Genomic DNA, 17,124 nt, shown 5'->3' on the forward strand with positions numbered 1-17,124 from the left:
GTTTTCAGAAATGACTGCATTACTGTAGAACTCAGTTCTAACACAATAATCTACACAAAGTATGTTAGGTCCTCTTGAAAATGGTTTTTGTCTATGGAGAATTAGAATCATGGATTTTGTGGAGTTTCTCATATAAGCAAGAACATAATTACAGGGCAATATGCATAGATCTTCTTTAGACCAGACTGTTGTGCATTCTTTTAATACAGCATGGGGTTTTGCGTCTGCATTTTGGGCTATTATAAACATTTCTGATGTGTATTCAAGTCACTTGCTGGCTCCCATGTAACTTTCAGCATCACTTGAAGGCCTTTGGGTGTGCAGCATCTGAGCTCTGTATGTTGTTGCTGCTTCCTTGAGAGCATACAGGCTACAGAGCGTGTTAGAGCAGAGGATAAAGCACTTTGAGCTGAAGAAATGTGACTGTAGAACAACCTTATAAAGCAACAACCCGCTTTCTTTTTTCCTTGCTGAGCAACCTAGTCAGTGGCAGTCAGGGTGTCAACTAAAATAAATGGGCATGGCAGCCAAGTCATGTGTTACCTTGATACCTGTTGTCTTTCCTGGCCAGAAGACATGAGGCAGTTTGGGACGTTTGCTCTGGAGGACACTGGGGTAAATGATAATCTGACCATCTTCAGAAAATACTGAAAAGTTTGAACATCTTTGAGAAAGAGAGTCTTCTGGAAGAAAGAAACACACTATTTTAACTTTATGTATTAATCTAAATCTCTACCCAGGCATAATTTGGAGCCCATATAGGGCAAAGGTGTAGTACTAGGGATTTAGTTATTGCTGGCAGCCTGATAGACAAATGTTATTGAGGCAGATGATTAAAAATCTAAGATAGCTGTAAACTCAAGGAATACTTTTAGCAGTATATACATAAAATCCACAGACAAAGGTAAATTAAAAAAGCTTTATGTAATAAAGAGATATTTTATGTGTCTATCCATAAACCTTGAGTTAAATGGGGTTATAATTTGTTTTTCTGTTTTCCTTTTTCACTTGGTTCTTCTTCCTTTTATGTAATTTACTGAAATATCTGTTTCATTAATGAACAATCTAAGAAAGTGATTTCACATTGAAATCCGCTGATTTAGCGATTAGTGTATTTGTTATGCTTGCGGGTAAAAAATAAATCTATATAGTGTAAACTAATGACCAATTTGCCTGGATGCTGATGCCGTCCTTTTGCCATTGTGGTTTCATAGTTTATAAACAGTGAATAAGTATCACTGATTTTATTGAGGAAAAACATAAAGTTTGTAGCATGAATGAAACAGTGTATGATTTACCAAAGTGGAAGAGAGTGGCTGAAACGGTGTGATGAAGTAAAGATATTGAATCTGTGTCCAAGTTAATTATTTCCATTTTACACCCAGCTTAAGCCTTGTGGAGGCAATTTTTTTTTCAGTCTCTGCTGTTTTTGTGTTCAATAGGCAAGAGTTTTATGCGCTTCACTGAACTACTTTCTCAAATGAAGAATTCTGGATTAGAAGCTCAACATTGATACCTCTTGCCAAATTTGCGTTCCTAATAATAATGACTTGCACAAGATCAGTCAAATTTTGCAATCTTTGTTGTTGGTCCCTTGTTAGGACAATGATACACATTTAAAATGTTACCCTGGGACAGTTAGGTCTTGGCCTTAATGGGAGACACCTTATTTCATGTGGACATAAGATTTCTACATCTCATAAATATTAACAAAAACAAACAAAACAAAAAAGGCAGGGGGAGAGAAAACCTTGCTCCAAAGTGTTGACATGATATTAAAGTAATTGTAAAAATTATTTATACTGTTACTCAGTTTCCAAAGTCACTGAGGAATTTTGAAAGTTTCAGTTCTTTTTCCAGCATGGTTTCAAGAATTCTTGCTACTCTTTTTCCTTTTTAATGCTACATTCACTGTGCTGCATTAAAGCAGTTGCACTAGTTTCGTGTGGAGAAATGGAGTCTTCCTGAAGCATGTTTTCTGATATGATGTGGCTATATCCTTTAATTAATTAATGGTGAAAATTACTGTCCTGTTTGATCTAGAAATAAATCAATACATAGATACAGTACAATAGATCAAAAAGACAGCAGTACTATCCTTTACACACTAATGATTGATAAGCTGTTATAAAATCATATATGTAATGCAGTTGTGTCATTGATAAGTATGCAGTTGTGTCACAGTTATTCCTGAGATAAAACTGAAATTGTCTTAAGCTTTCTTGGTATGTTTCAGGACACCTTTTCTTTAGTGATTCTATGTTATCAGGATAAAATGAGATCATAATGCTTTACATTGACGTAACCTCATCGCAGTGTACACTCTCCTCAAGGGGGGTAGCAGAAGGGAAGGTGCTGATCTGATCTCTCTGGTGACCAGTAACATGACACGGTGAAATGGAATGAAGCTGCATCAGGAGAAGTTCAGACTGGACATAAGGAAAAGGCTTTTCACTGAAAGGGTGGCTGGTCGCTGGAACAGGCTCCCCAGTGAAGCAGTCATGGCGGCCAGCCTGCCAGAGGTCAAGGAGCATCTGGATGGTGCATTTAATCATACGGTTTAGTTGTACATAGTCCTGTGAGTAGCAGGGGGTTAGACTTGGTGGTCCTTATGGGTCACTTCCAACTTGAGATATTCTGTGATTCATTTTATTACTTAAAACAGACAATGCTGTCTTACCAGAAGAAATCATCAATGAAGTTTCATTAATCAGCTCTTCCCTTGCTGGCAAAACCTAATTAAACTAAATGACAAATGTCTCAAATCAGCAACTTTTTTCCCCTCTGTGAGCAATGTTGCATGTCTCAGCATCCTCATTTGACTATTAGAAACTATTTAAGACAGAGCAATTAGTTTTTCTGACGAATACCAGCAAAATGTGTTGCTACCTAGGAAAGGACAGAAGGCCTTCAATTCCCTGAATTAGGCATCCAAAATTCCCCTGCCTGTTATCTGCCTAATTATGGGAAAAGCTAAAACTTGCTACATACGTCCCTGTGAGCTCCACAGGGCCTTTTGTTGCAGTTTAGCATGTGCTGTTAAGCCATAATCTAATCAAGAAACTAGGGAGCATGGAACTTGGTTTCAGGGTCCTGATACAAGTGCTCTGAATTTACTCTGGGCTGTTTTGCATTGTGCTTTGGGCTATCGTAGCAATACTGTGAGTTATCCTAGTAATACTCAGTAATCGGTCACTTTCAAGAATAAGCATGTTAGGCTATATCTTTAGAAATCAGTATTTTCAAAGACAGTCTAAAGTTCTTGTTAACAGAATGGTATTTTATGGATTACTATAAGAGTTTCTTAAAAATGAACTATTAAAAATACTCTTTCCCCCCCCGCCCCCTTCCCCTCTAGACAATTGATTTGGAAGGGTTCAAGTTGTTCATGAAGACTTTTCTGGAGGCAGAGTTACCAGATGATTTCATTGAGCACCTTTTTACATCATTTAGCAACAAAATCTCTCACTGCAGTCCGTTAATAAAAAACAAGCCCCAGCACCTTTCTGGAGGTAAGTAATAAAATCACAGTAATAGAAGAGCTGAAGGTTCCCTCTTCCTGCTATTTTACTTCTAATAGCTATAAATATATGGAATTATAAACTATATGTTTGGGTTGGTTGTTGTCTTTATTTTTTTGTTGTTGCTATTCTGAGAAACTACCTCATGAACATGATAATGAACAAGAAATACTGTGAAGAGAAATGGAAATTGAATGGTTTTGTCTTTTTAATTCACAATAATGATGCAGCTGAGACACCAAGTGGACAGTCTGTCACCTTAATGCTAATCAGATTGCTATGGTTACATGAAGTTGCAACCTACTCATATAAAAACTTAGAAACCTTCAGAGCTTCATGCAGGAGGCTCCTGCTGGTGCACTGCAATTTTTGTGCCATTACTGCTGCTTCTTTTAATTGTCTAGGTATAATACTGCTCCTAGTAATCCCACATATTTATCACCTACTGATGTTTTAAATGTGCTAATGTTAGCAGTATTTCTTTTCACAATGTAAGGATCTTCTTAAATGCAGTTTGAAATTTTCATGCTAAACTGAACATTTTTATTAAAAGTGATCTTCAGGTCAGAGGACGTAACATGTTAAATACTCACATGTAAAATAGCGTTAAAAACTGTCAACTTAAAATTTATAGAACTTTTGAAGGAAATTTGCAGAGGAAATTTAAGGTTACCTTCCTAACTTGAAATACTTGGCTTAGCACTTCAGCAGTTTGGGAACTCCATCAAAATCCTATAGCTAAAAGCAGGAACTAGATTAATTTAATGAAAGAAATTGCATGTTTTGAACAGCTGGGATAATCAAGTGCTTAGAGCAAGTTACCAGATGGTTTGATGGGTACTTAATTTTTTGAATTCTTTATATGAATGTTAGGTGTCTTCAAACTGCAACTCATCTAGAACTTATGAATTTGGCACAAGTGCTACTAGCTAAAATGTTATCTTTTCTTGAAGCTACCAGGCACTAGGTTTCCATAGATGCCTCAGTGTACAATATTAATTATAGGCTTTCAGATATCACCCATTGAGTCTGACCTGGTGTTTTGGTTTTTTTTAGAGCATACCATTCTCTACTATGTTAGATGATTTTCAGTTTTTTGTTTTTTGTTTTTGGTTGGGTTTTTTTTTATTATTTAAGTTTACAGTACTTGTTATTTTTATTTCTTTAGCTTTATATTTCCTGGAAAAAAACACCAAACCCCCCCCCCCCCCCCCCATTACATTATCATCTTAATTATGTTATTATGTATATATATAATGGTCATTAACTGTAATTAGACTTTAATTAGACTTAAAAAATATATTTTTTCTGTTAGCAAAGCTTGCTTACCACATCAAGAGGGTGATTCGTCACTATTTTTTTTCCCCTTCATTTGAATTGAATTATTAATGTATCCTTTTTATCCTTTCTAATCAGAACTGCCATGGACACATCTTCCACAAATATCAGCTGTGTAGACAGTACCTTTCCAACTTTTTGAGCTTTTGTTCTTGCAGTTGTGTTCCATGTGCAAAGCAGTAGGCTTAGTAGACTATGATGTAATCAGTTGTATAGAGTATTAAAAAATTTCTGTTGCTAATTACAGCTCTGATAATAATTTATTCATGCTTTTGGGCAAGTCATGTAGGCCAGTGATTCAGTCCCTTGCCCTAAAAGATGCTTTGTAACAGAATCTCTAAGGGCATGTCTAAATGTATTCTGTATTGTATGCTGCAGGGTATAGTTTGAATGTCATCAATTTTCAGCATTTTTTCAACTATGAATATAGATTTGGTGGGCTATAAAGTCTCAGCAGCACAATTTCATTCCAACTTTCATTACTTCTAATTTTTCATTGAAGTTTTCATCAATGAGCATAATCAGCAATAAATGCACTGTACCAGCCACCAAAATTTGTAATCTTTTACACTTAATGCTTTTTGCCTGATAACTCCAATAGCAGCTGCAATTTAGTGGTGCATATTTATTTATTATGCTGTGTTTTTACATATGTTATACAACTACTATTACTTTTAAAAATTATCTTTTATTATTCTGCTGCTGTATGTATATGGTTTTGACACTTCATATATAGAAATTATTACAGCTGGTTTTAGGTCATTGCCGGATTTACAGGTAAATTCTGCCTGGCATAGGCTGCACTCCACTTTCTTTGCTTTCACTATAATTCCCTCTAATAATTTTGTTCTTATATATAATATAGGTATTATTATTTATGGTCATTAGTATAATTTTTGTTGTTGAAACTGTGTGCTAAAGTTCTTACTTTAGTGCTACCTCCTAAATTTTTTTCTCCTTCCCTCATTTTTCCCAGTTTGTAGTTAATCTTCATCCTTTTCTGTTAATTGGGATTTTAGAAATAATGTAATGTAAGACCAAATTAGAAGTGGTCTTACATACGTATGTATTATAATGCCAGGACTGTTTCATAAATTGTTACACCCAAAGCATCTTCAGAGAAATAATTCAGATTAACTCGTGCAAGAGTTGCTTGTGCTTGAAAATATACCGTTCATATTGTAAATCTCATAATTGCATGAGATGTAAACTAGATATTACATCTTTTATGATTTGTAGCATTTAAAGGGAAAGAAATGTGCATTGGTATATTTTGATGTGCAGATGAAAATCATGGGAACCTTTGTTCTAGAATATCTAATAAATTTTAAATGTTACCAATACTGAAAAAAACCTGACCATACTGGGAAGTACGTTTGTCAGAAACATTTGACATTCTTCAGGAAAAGGGAAAGGTACATGAGAACTAGAGAAGATCACATAAAAGTAGCAAGGGTTCATAAATCTCTCTGGTATGTGCCCATTTTTTCCTTAGTGTCTCTTCATCCACTCATGTCTGTTTATAAATTGTATTTTCAGTTAAGGTGTCTGAAGAGAGATGGAAACAGATGCCAGGTAAGCAGCAGCACTGTAAGTCATCTCTAAGTCACTACATTGTAGCCACCCTTCTCCCATCTCTGATTAAGAAGTAAGAATTTAACCTGTACCTTGCAGCTAAAAGATACCTTAAAATTTGAATGCCTTTACATTTGGATTTCAGGATTTTACATCTTTAAGATGAGTTAGCCCAAATTTTAGACTATTTTTTATTCTGTGCACAAGATTCATGTAAGACTGGAATGTGAACTATTTGTGTAAATTATGTGATTAAAGCTCACATCTTAATCTATTCACATTTTATAATGTCTTAATTTTAAGGGTACTTAACTGAACTGTGAGCTCATTTAATAGAACATTGCCCAATTAAATATTTTATTTATTTAAATATTAACTTTCAGTGCTTATCTGCCTGAAACGATTGACACAAACTTGATTCAAATATATATTTTCTGCATGCCCATTTGCTCTTATTTACTGGGGGAAAAAAAAAAATATTCTTTAACATGTCTACCTCAGTAGACCTTTGAAAATGTCTTCAGATTGAAAAAAACGGTGGGCGGGGTGGGGGGGGAAACTCCAACAGAATTCTTTTTCCATTTCATGTACTATGGTGATTGACTTTTCCAAGACAAATGGATGAGAGAAATTATGTATGCAGGTTATGTGTGCAATGAGAAATCTGTTCTACATTCGTTACAGAAAATATTTAAGATCAGTAAATCCTTTTGTAAAGTTTCATCTTTAACATCACTAAAGTCAGTGAGAAATGTAACAAACCGGTAAATAAAGTTCCATTACTGCTTTTTCTGTGTCCTGCTGCCCTTCCTCTTTTTTCCCTCTATTTATTGCTCTTGCACATTCCAGTAATATCATCAGAAGTGGTCATATTAATGTTCTCTTGAAACAAAAATTTTGTCAGTGTTGAAACTTAGTATTCCAAGTAGTACACTGGAACTGCTCTTGATCATGATCTTTGAGCAATTATTATAACTATTAGTTAAATTCTGTGTTTACTTTCATAGTATTCTGTGGCTGAGGCTTTTATGTTTTAAATATATGTTGCTCTGACACACATCTGGCTGCATTTTTGGGAAGACTACACACTGGGGTATTATCAGAGGTTTTTTTGACACTAAATCTTCAATTAGTGTAGCTGATGTCAATCTGTAAGTTAGATGAAGCTTCTACAATACAAGGAAGTGGATGCAACATTGGTCAGGGATTGTTTTAATACTTAAATTAGTAGAATAAAAATATTCACCTTTTTTTTTTTTTTTTTGGAGTCAAATGACATCAGATCAAGACAAATGAAAAAAAGGCTATGCCATTCCCAGAATTGATTTTTTTCCCAATAGTTTTCTTAATCCATATAAAATTTTAAAACCTCACAATCATTTTAATTCAGCCTTTGCTGAATAAACTATGAATGTGAATTGTTTAAAACTTCACATTTATGTTTAAATTAAGAAGTCATCTGAGATTTACATAAAATGAAGATGTATGTATGCAAGCGTTATGTTTTCATACGTTTCGTATGTTAAGAGTAACAAAGGCTATGTGTTATTTCCAGGTCTGAGACTTAACAAAGGTACCTCTATATCCCGACCTCCTACTCCTGCCAACTTACATTCACCAGATGTGATCCAGCTGAAAGATATTGTTTGCTATTTGTCACTGCTAGAAAGAGGAAGACCTGAAGACAAACTGGAATGTATGTGTTTTTTTTAAAGTTAATTTTATATATTCATTTCAATAAGCTACCAGAATTCTGTTTCTAAATTTTTTGAGTTTAAGAATCAGTTTTGAGTAACTGCATTACAAAATTATGGTTCTAGATGGCCATTATTGCAGAAATGTTCTTTCATTCTTGTTAATAGTACTAATTTGATGAGATTTTAACTTAAGTCTTTCTATCAAGCACGTGCTAAGATGGGGAGTAAGGATCATACCATCTGCAGTTAAAATAATCCTTTCTATACTGTCATCTCTTGATTAATATCAGGTCTAAGAAAAATAGATGAAATGTACTGAGGATGCTTAGAGATATATAGAAGTGCTAAATAATCTGTGGAAAACAAGCTAATTCAAACTAAGAACAGTTGTTAATATAGGCCATGGGATCTATAGTATTAGCAAATACAGAAAAGCCTAGAATGATCCAACTCTACACCACTGTTGGGAATGAATGTTTGACAATGGAACTTAGAAATTGCTTGATATTTTTTTTTTTTGTTTTGTTAGGGACCTGATTCATTAAAGCCCAACAACTTTACCTGAGTTTGACCTGTGAATCAGAGAAAAAAAAAAAAAAAAAAAGAAAGAAACAGTGTGTTTCCTCATTATGGAATTTTAGAACCCAGTTTTCCAGATAGATAAGCAGTCTGTGCAATCATATAATCCTTACTGAGACTAAATATAGTTTGGTATGCATAGCTGGTCTGTGGGATACAAAAGATTCCACAGTCTATAAAAGACCTGTGGGATCAGACTCTTATACTGTATGGAAAGTAAATTACACGATAGGAAATGCCAACAGTAGGTGGCTTCTGCCAGAACAAAAAAATTCATTACAAGGTTACCTGACTGCATGTTGTTGAAATACGTTCATGTTTCATGACCTGTAGTTAGCTTACAATGGCAACTTCATATTATAAGATCACCTGATAACTGTGTGTCAGCAGAGATTATAAGGAGCCATCCCCAAATTTGGTAATACCAGTTTGGTACTAGAATATGAGGATACACGTGTGAATGTGCATTCAGAACACAAGCACAGGAAAACTAAGATCCTAGGACTGAATTCAACTTACAACTTAATGCCTCTTTCATAGTGTCACATGAAAAGGAGAGGGGAAATCCTCTCAACCCGCAGGTATTTGATCTGTCTATTAGAGTCCCAGGAAAGCCGAGACCCTTGTGCCTGACCAGTCTGTCATCATCCTGTTACAGGGAGCCTTCACTGAACAGTCCCAGTGGATCGGAGGGCAATTCAACTGCCTTGTTCAGGGAAACACTCCAACAGCATCAGAAGGACCCCTCAGTGGGTCTTCCCACTTTGTTTAAATGTTACCTGCTGCTAGCAGCTGTTAGTGCCCACAAGGGACTCACACTAACAGTTTACAGAATAACACTTTTTTTATTATAAAATTGTGACAAGCTAAGATTCGTGATTGCCAGTGTCAGGGACTGTCTGCAAAAACGATCTTGGAATGGTACACAACAAAACTACGTACAACCAAAACCTTAATTGCTAATGACAGCTAGAATGAGATAGTTATTTAGCATGCATAAGTCAAAGTTCTTACCCAACAGGGGTCACAGTGGGGCAGAAGACAGATTCAGCCTGTTGACTGATCCCAGTAGTTACGATGGAATCTTCCCCTCACTTCTCCCATCATCTGTCCACTTTTTATACTTCATAGTATATTGCATATTTATTCATCATACACAGGATTGGTTACAAGTTTCTTGCTTCTAATGCAAATTAGTACACATCCTCAGACAGCACTACTGAAGTTCTCTGCTAACTATGCATGCTCCTCAAGCAGGGTTTTGCCCTCTTTCAGGGGGGCTATTTGAGTTGGAGGTCATGACCTCCCACTACTACTATTATCTTTGCCCTATTTTCAATTAATTTTCTGTTGATGTCAGTGGATTGCAACACCTTATCATCCTGTTGCCTGTCGTAGCCAGAACTTTCCTCACTTGAAGGCTTCTTTCTGTGTAACTTAGACAATGGTGGTGTTTTCACTATCCGTTCTGTGTTTCTCATGCCTCCCCAAGGCTGACTACCTTGCTTAGAAGTCCCTTCATTCATAACAACTTTAGAGTGAGTCAGCTTGACCTAGCTTTGTAAACGCTGAATCAGAGTTGGGGAATCCAGGAGTTTAGACAACAATTCCCCCTGCCCTGGACTTATTTCAGTCCGAACTAGTCCATTTCCATCACATTTAGGTGGAGACTGAGTGACTCTAGTCATACATATTGTTGTTACTAACTGGTATCATGTGCCCAGTGAGGAGTAGTAGCACCTCGGAGGCAGGTACCTTTGGGAGGGAGGTGTGCGTTAGTAATTCGATGAGGTTATTTCAGCTGAAAAAGTATTTCACCACAATGGTTGGTTCAGCCATGGAAATCTCTTGGATTCTTCATGTGACCACTGTTATGCAGCTTATCAGCTGTGTGGTGCCATCAAGTTGCCATTCCTGCAGGGAGCATGACAGAGCATGGCCGCAGGGTCTCCACTCTGCTCCACCCTGCATCACTACTATAAGCATGTGCTGAGCTGGCAGAATGTGTTGCTTAGGGAACTGTGGTGATATAGATTCCATGCATGCCAACCATCCTGAAGGTGATGGCTGTATTTTACCCTAAAAAGCTTTCTGTAATGCTATGCTTCTATTAGGACCCATTTTTTTATCTAATTCCCCTCCTCAAGGTGATTTTTCCCACACATAGTAGCCGGTTCTACAAGCTATAGGAGAGCTCTGAAGAGCTCTGTGCACAAAGCATAGTGTGAAATGGAAATCAGTTGCTTCCCCTGCTGTCAGGAACAGGTACAATGAAAAGGGAGAGAGACAGAGGAACAGGTGGTGATTTTGGTGTAGGGGATGTTCCATGAACTTCCTGCAACAGGAACTGCATAGCAAAAGACCATGAATGATCTATATGATTTAGGAGGGAGAGGGTTGATCTAATAGAAGAATGGTACTTACATGTTTTGTATATTCCAGATAATTTGCATTTGCTATATATAATTAAGGATATGATTATTATATAAGAATATTTTCTACTTTGTCATACATATTTGAAATATACCATGTAATGTGACTTCTCAGTGTCCAAATTTTTGCTGTACTATTAGTATGCAGAATGCCCTGATGATTTTAGTTGAATTGTCCTTATAAATTAATGGTATAATTTAACCCTTTGTCTGAAGTAATTTTATAGCAGTAGGTGTTGTGGCTGTAAGGTAAATGATAAATTAGTAGCCGTGGAGTGAAAAAAGAAAGGATGGCTTGTTCTGGAGTTGCCAATATGAATATTAGATATTAATCTCAACTCATTATTATTATTATTATTCTGTTGACAAAAAATGGAAACACTCTGAATCATAGCTGAGTGTTTGGAAACTTAATTCAGGACAAGCAGAACATGAAATTGGTGCTTTCAAATAATATCTGATACAAGCTGGAGGATTTTTGTAAGATAAAATACACGAAGAGGAAGTAGTATTTAGGTTTTAGATCTATATGGTCTATGGATTTTCATAGATTTACAAATATTCTGGCAGATAAGTGGATTCTCTAATCTATTAACAGTACATTTCTAGAGGTCTTAAGCACTGCAAGCCTCGCCTGTTTGACACGCTCAGCACATCTATTATTTGTAAACTATGTATGGCCTGAATATAAAGAATATCCCAAACTTTCCTAGCAAAGATACATTGAAGAATTTAAGTTCTGTTTTTAAGATCATATTGCAAATAGTTCAAGATGTATCTATATTGTTAAGTACCTTCATGCTCTGGGGCTCAAGCTGTAGACTTGATCCACAGAAACCATCATGTTGTTTTCACATGTACTAAGCTTTTCTTGCTGGTGTCCACACTGATTCTTGAACATGTAGGAAAGACCAAGATACTTCCTAAGAATTGAAAAGTGGTGTTTTGTAGCTCAACTTTCCTTTCTTTAAAGGCCCCAATGAAAGAAGTTATTTTAGCTCATAATTACACAAACCTTTATCAGCACAACCCATTCCTCAATTTATGTGTAGTTTTTTATTAGTCTAACCATGGATGTCAGTCATGAACCTCTTGTGAAACTGTTCAGAGAAATACCAGGAGGCAGTATGAAGGGAATTGGACATTAATGGTTTGGAAGAAGTATGTGGACTCCATAGCCTTACAAATATAATGTGCTTATAAATGCTCAGACTTCTCTCTCCTATTACGAACAGAAACTCCAAGAATATGAGCTGTGGGGATTTCTTTTACCATGACTCTCTCCAGGTTATTTGGTTAGTGTTCTTTCCATAGCAACAGAAGCTTCAGGGATGTCACATTGTTCTGTATTTTTGCAGTAATGTGATTAGTTATAGTCTGTCTTTCTGCTATGCTATGCAGTTCTTGGAAACTCAGGCTTCTGTGGAGAGTGACAAGCCTGACAGTTTTCAAAGCACATGCACTGGTGAAAAACAAAGTGCATTCAATACTTGTTTGTGCATGTGTTTTTGAGAATGTATTCCCCAATTTCTTCTCAAAAAAACATAATTTGGAACTTCTGGACTTTTGGGGATGCCACCTTTTCTCATATGCAAGATAAGTCCAGAGATTGCAGGTAAAAGGTATAGCAGTGCAGCAACTGAGCTCATCTTTGTAATTCTATTTTAATACATTTTTAATTATTTACAAAAGGTATGCAGTCCAGTAATAGAAATTGAGTGGCCAGTCAGTACTATCAGGTAAGGGGATGGGAAAAGAAATATAAAAGATTTACTTGGGCTCTGTGGCTTGCATCAGAACTTCAGTCGATTTTATCCCTTCATGTTGTTTCTTCTCCTAGAGTAGGTAAATCAGCAAGAACATGAATATTCAGCAGGGTATGAATAGAAAAGAGGCTGCATGCCACACCAGTAAAGCAGTTTTTCAGAGTCTAGCCAAGAGCACAGATTGAGCCCTTTCATTACCCAATACATATGTAATCGGAGCTACTTTGTTACAAAGGTGAAACAGTTATAATTATGCTAATGCTTGTTTTTAAATGAGTGATTAGAACTACTGATTCATATTAAAGGGAAAAAAAAGTTGTAAGCACTACTTCTCTGGAGTGAGTAAAGATGAGGGACATGCAAAAAGTTGCTTTCATGGTAACTGTGCATTACAGTTCTTTCAACCAGTGCATTACTGTCACAGAGGAGGGGGCAGGAGAAACACATGATTTGAACCTTATCACTGAGTGATTCAGTGATTCAGCCCTATGGAAACTGTGAATGTTTAATGGTACCTTTGCCAGATAATATTAGCTGTTGTACTCTGAGCAGCTTTGGTAGAAGGCATACTAGCAGGGGCAATACCAGTCTCTGATGGCTTTTCGCATTAACTGTTTTACACTGAAATATTTCTGCTTTGTAATTCACAAGCAAAGAAATATACTCTTATAGGTTTTCTTAGCCTATAACTAATAAATAATGGACCTTTGTAGCTTGAAACAATGTGCTACAGTAAACATTGTTTACAGCTTATATTACAGCTCTTAAGAGCAATGCAATGTAGTGGCAAAAATTGCTGAACTGGTAGAGAGATACAGTAATTACCTTTTTTCCCCACAGTGAGGTGAACAATTTGGGAATAAGATGGGGGATACAAGGGAAGCAAACCAGTCCATATAACAAATATATTTTGCTGTAGGTCAAAAATAATAAAATTTTTTGAACTTTACTTCCTAATTGCTAAGAATTTCCTCTCGCTTCTCATTATATTGTTCCCTGAAAACTGTGATAAGCTTTGCTTTCAGAATTTATTGGACTGCAACAGCCTTTGCTGTGGATCCAATGCGTTGGGATTTTTCACTGTTGAATAGGTCATATGTTATGTTTCTGAAGATATCTGATAAGGCAGTTTGTAAGGAGATTGCTTGGGTTTTGCTATCAGTCAAGGCATTATAGTGTCCTGGAACCACCTGTACATGAACTCTTTTTTTAGTCCTTGTCCTTAGAAAATAGATCTGGGGGAAAAAAAATGAGCACTTTTGAAGGGGATGGTGTTTAGATTTCAGAGCTCTGACAAGCTGTCCCAGAAAGTAGGGACAAAAAGTGAAGTATTCTTAGGCTTCTGGTTTTCATCTTTAGCCTTTTAACAGTATTCCTACCAAAGCTTCGGGCTTCTCTCTGCTCTGCAATCTGATGCAGTATGAAACAGAACAAGGTCTTAAAAAAAAAAAAAAAAAAAAGATTAGTCAGGATGGGTTTGGTACAATGCTCTGGGTGATGCTGTTTGTGTTGAAAAAGGAATGTACTCTGAATAATTAGAAAAGATAAGGTGGGCACCTGAAGGAGATAGGTGGGCACCTGAAGGAGATAAGGAGACCATCAAGTCAGGAAATCGATGAACAAAGAAAACTGAAAGGTCTACTCCACCTAGATCCCACCTATTGTGAATGGAATGATTGGGTGTCAAAACCAAATGAGTATGTATGTAAAGATGTAGTAACCTCTGGGTGGAAAAACTGTATAAAATACCTAACTTTTCACTGAAAACTTTGGAGCTAGTTTGTCTGGTGCGAATCGGCTAGCTCCCCAACATTGTACGAAATAAATACCTTTGCTGCTTAAAGACAAAATTGGTCTCTGAGCAGTTACTCTGTGCCGTTTTGGCATCAAATATATGATCAGCTGGGTAAGCTGCTTTCAAGTATCTTGGTAATGGTGGACATAGTTGCTCTTGTAGTTGGAATCAAGTAATGATACAAACTTGAAAGTATATATTCTTTCTGCTTATTGCCAGAATGCTGCTATTCTTGTCTGGTAGCTCCCCAAAATGTTTGGAATACGTTATCAAATTGATGATGCAAATCTGGTCCTGGGATGGATGGGTCATGCTAGCAGTCTGTGAGGATTGCTTGTTGTTGAATTTGGCTGATTAGATACTTGACATAGGATTGTGTTTCATTTAGTTGGTCAGAAAGCATTTCTAGAGTAATGTCACTATTGAATAGTGACAGCTGCAACCAAGGGAGTAGGACAGTATTGTAACTAACTTAAGCAGGCATTTCAACATTTGTCTGACCAATTGTGTGTTATCCTGTGTTTGGTGAGATGAAAGAGAAGGGCCCTTTGGTGGTACTGGGTATGAATACAGATCTTCTCCAGGAGGAATCAGAATTAAGTTCACAGACCAAATTAGAGTTTGGAGTAATTATGTGGAAAAAGTGCAATTGCACTGTCCTGCTAATATGTCTCCTTGGAGTCACTGTGGCAGGGTAGTCATTGAGTGGACCTCTCACATAATACAAATCGTTTGGTAGGTCTACAGTTACTGTGAGCAATAAAGGAAGGTGGTAATGTTTGTCCTTTTTTTGAAACTCAGGTTTGGTTGGTTTGTTTTGTTTTAAGTTGGTTAGGTGGTGGTTTTTTTTGTTTTGTTTTGGTTTGGTTTTTTTTGGGTTTTTTTTCCTAAATGAAACAGTGTTGTTACAATGTTTTCTAACTGTTTCATTCTCTTTCTGTTTTCCTTGTAGTTATGTTTCGCTTATATGATACGGATGGCAATGGATACCTGGATAGCTCGGTAATGTTATTTATGTATTTCAACGTGTTATAAGAGTGTGTCATAATGGCATACCTATACAAAACTGCATTCATCCAAATCAAGTTTATATTTTTCCTGAATTAATAGAAGCAGTATAAACTATAGTTGATAAAAAGTCGCTCATTTTGAAAGTATTGAGTTTTGTTTTCTATTAAGCTGCTGCTTCTACAACTGGATAAATTTTCAAATGCTGACTGCTGTTGTGGAGTCCTATTCAAAAGTCTTCTGATTTTTAATCATATTACTGAGGGCTACACATTTATACGAATCCTAAAATTCTAGTATGCTGCTGGGAGCATATATATATATATGAATGTGAAAGAACACTAGTGATATGTGGTCAAGGGAAAGTGCAACACTGTAATGCTAAGCAAATATCTCTGTATTACTTTATACCATCCACTTTATGCCTTATTTCTAATAAAAAGTTGTGAATTATACAACTGCTGTCAAAATCATAGGTTTTTAGAGTGATGGAATTTTCAAGGATCTTGCATCATTATATCATAGGGGATTTCAGATCATGAAACCAATTGTTGAATGATGAACAGGGAAGGAAGAATCTATTACTGCTTTCAACCCAGAGGCTACCCTTTGGTTGTGGGGCTGTATTCCATCTCCCTGCATGCTTTGCAGTCCATGCCTGACGTTTTGCTAGTGCAGCAGATTCACTTAAGTGTGGACAGCTTCCAATGTAAGGAACATTTCATTAGGAACATTGATGTAACAGTGTCACTGAATGCACTGCATTTGAATTGGAAGTTGTTTGCAGTAGGATATTTTTTTTTTTTTTATAATATTACATTAAATATTATAGCTATGGTTTGTTTATCTGTAGGAGCTGGAAAATATCATTGCTCAAATGATGCATGTTGCAGAATACCTTGAGTGGGATGTTACTGAACTGAGTCCAGTAAGTATCCTGTTTTATCACAAGTTTTAATTTAATCATTTTGTGATACTTCATGGCAATGTGTGATTCTATATATTAGTAAGATAAAAATAATAATAATTTGTGCTCCATTATGGCACTGTCAATTAGCACTTTTACAAGTCTTTTTCTGATTAAATCTGATCTGTGAAACATTCTTGCTATAGCTTAAGGTTTTTCTTCAGTGCATGTAGTAACTAACATTTATAACACAACTGATTCGTCTCTGAAAATTTCTTAAAAGTAACTACCTCTTATTTGTATTGTACGTAAGTACACTTGGTTTGGGAACTTTAGGTGATAATAAAATACAAATAGGAATATGACACTTAATCTGAATTGTCAGTTGTCATTTTTCTACAGGTGCCATACAAATATTTTCCTTACTTTTTGCATGCAGATGAGGGAATTGAACATCTGCACATTTTCTAACATGAAGTTGCTATGTTAGAATATGGAATTTATGA

General features: G+C 36.1%; 1 protein-coding gene across 2 annotated transcripts in view; it reads left to right on the plus strand.

The window, feature by feature from the left end:
• DGKB (diacylglycerol kinase beta) overlaps window positions 1-17,124 on the plus strand; it is a 363,521-nt gene that overhangs the window by 85,402 nt on the left and 260,995 nt on the right. For both annotated transcript variants that reach the window (XM_056338458.1, XM_056338459.1), the window contains 5 exons: window positions 3,359-3,512; window positions 6,399-6,434; window positions 7,990-8,130; window positions 15,656-15,705; window positions 16,565-16,639. In XM_056338458.1, coding sequence (XP_056194433.1) covers window positions 3,359-3,512; window positions 6,399-6,434; window positions 7,990-8,130; window positions 15,656-15,705; window positions 16,565-16,639 — 456 coding nt within the window. The remainder of the gene's footprint in view (window positions 1-3,358; window positions 3,513-6,398; window positions 6,435-7,989; window positions 8,131-15,655; window positions 15,706-16,564; window positions 16,640-17,124) is intronic.

The sequence above is a fragment of the Falco biarmicus genome, chromosome 4, assembly GCF_023638135.1.
Source record: "Falco biarmicus isolate bFalBia1 chromosome 4, bFalBia1.pri, whole genome shotgun sequence".
Taxonomy (NCBI): Eukaryota; Metazoa; Chordata; class Aves; order Falconiformes; family Falconidae; genus Falco; species Falco biarmicus.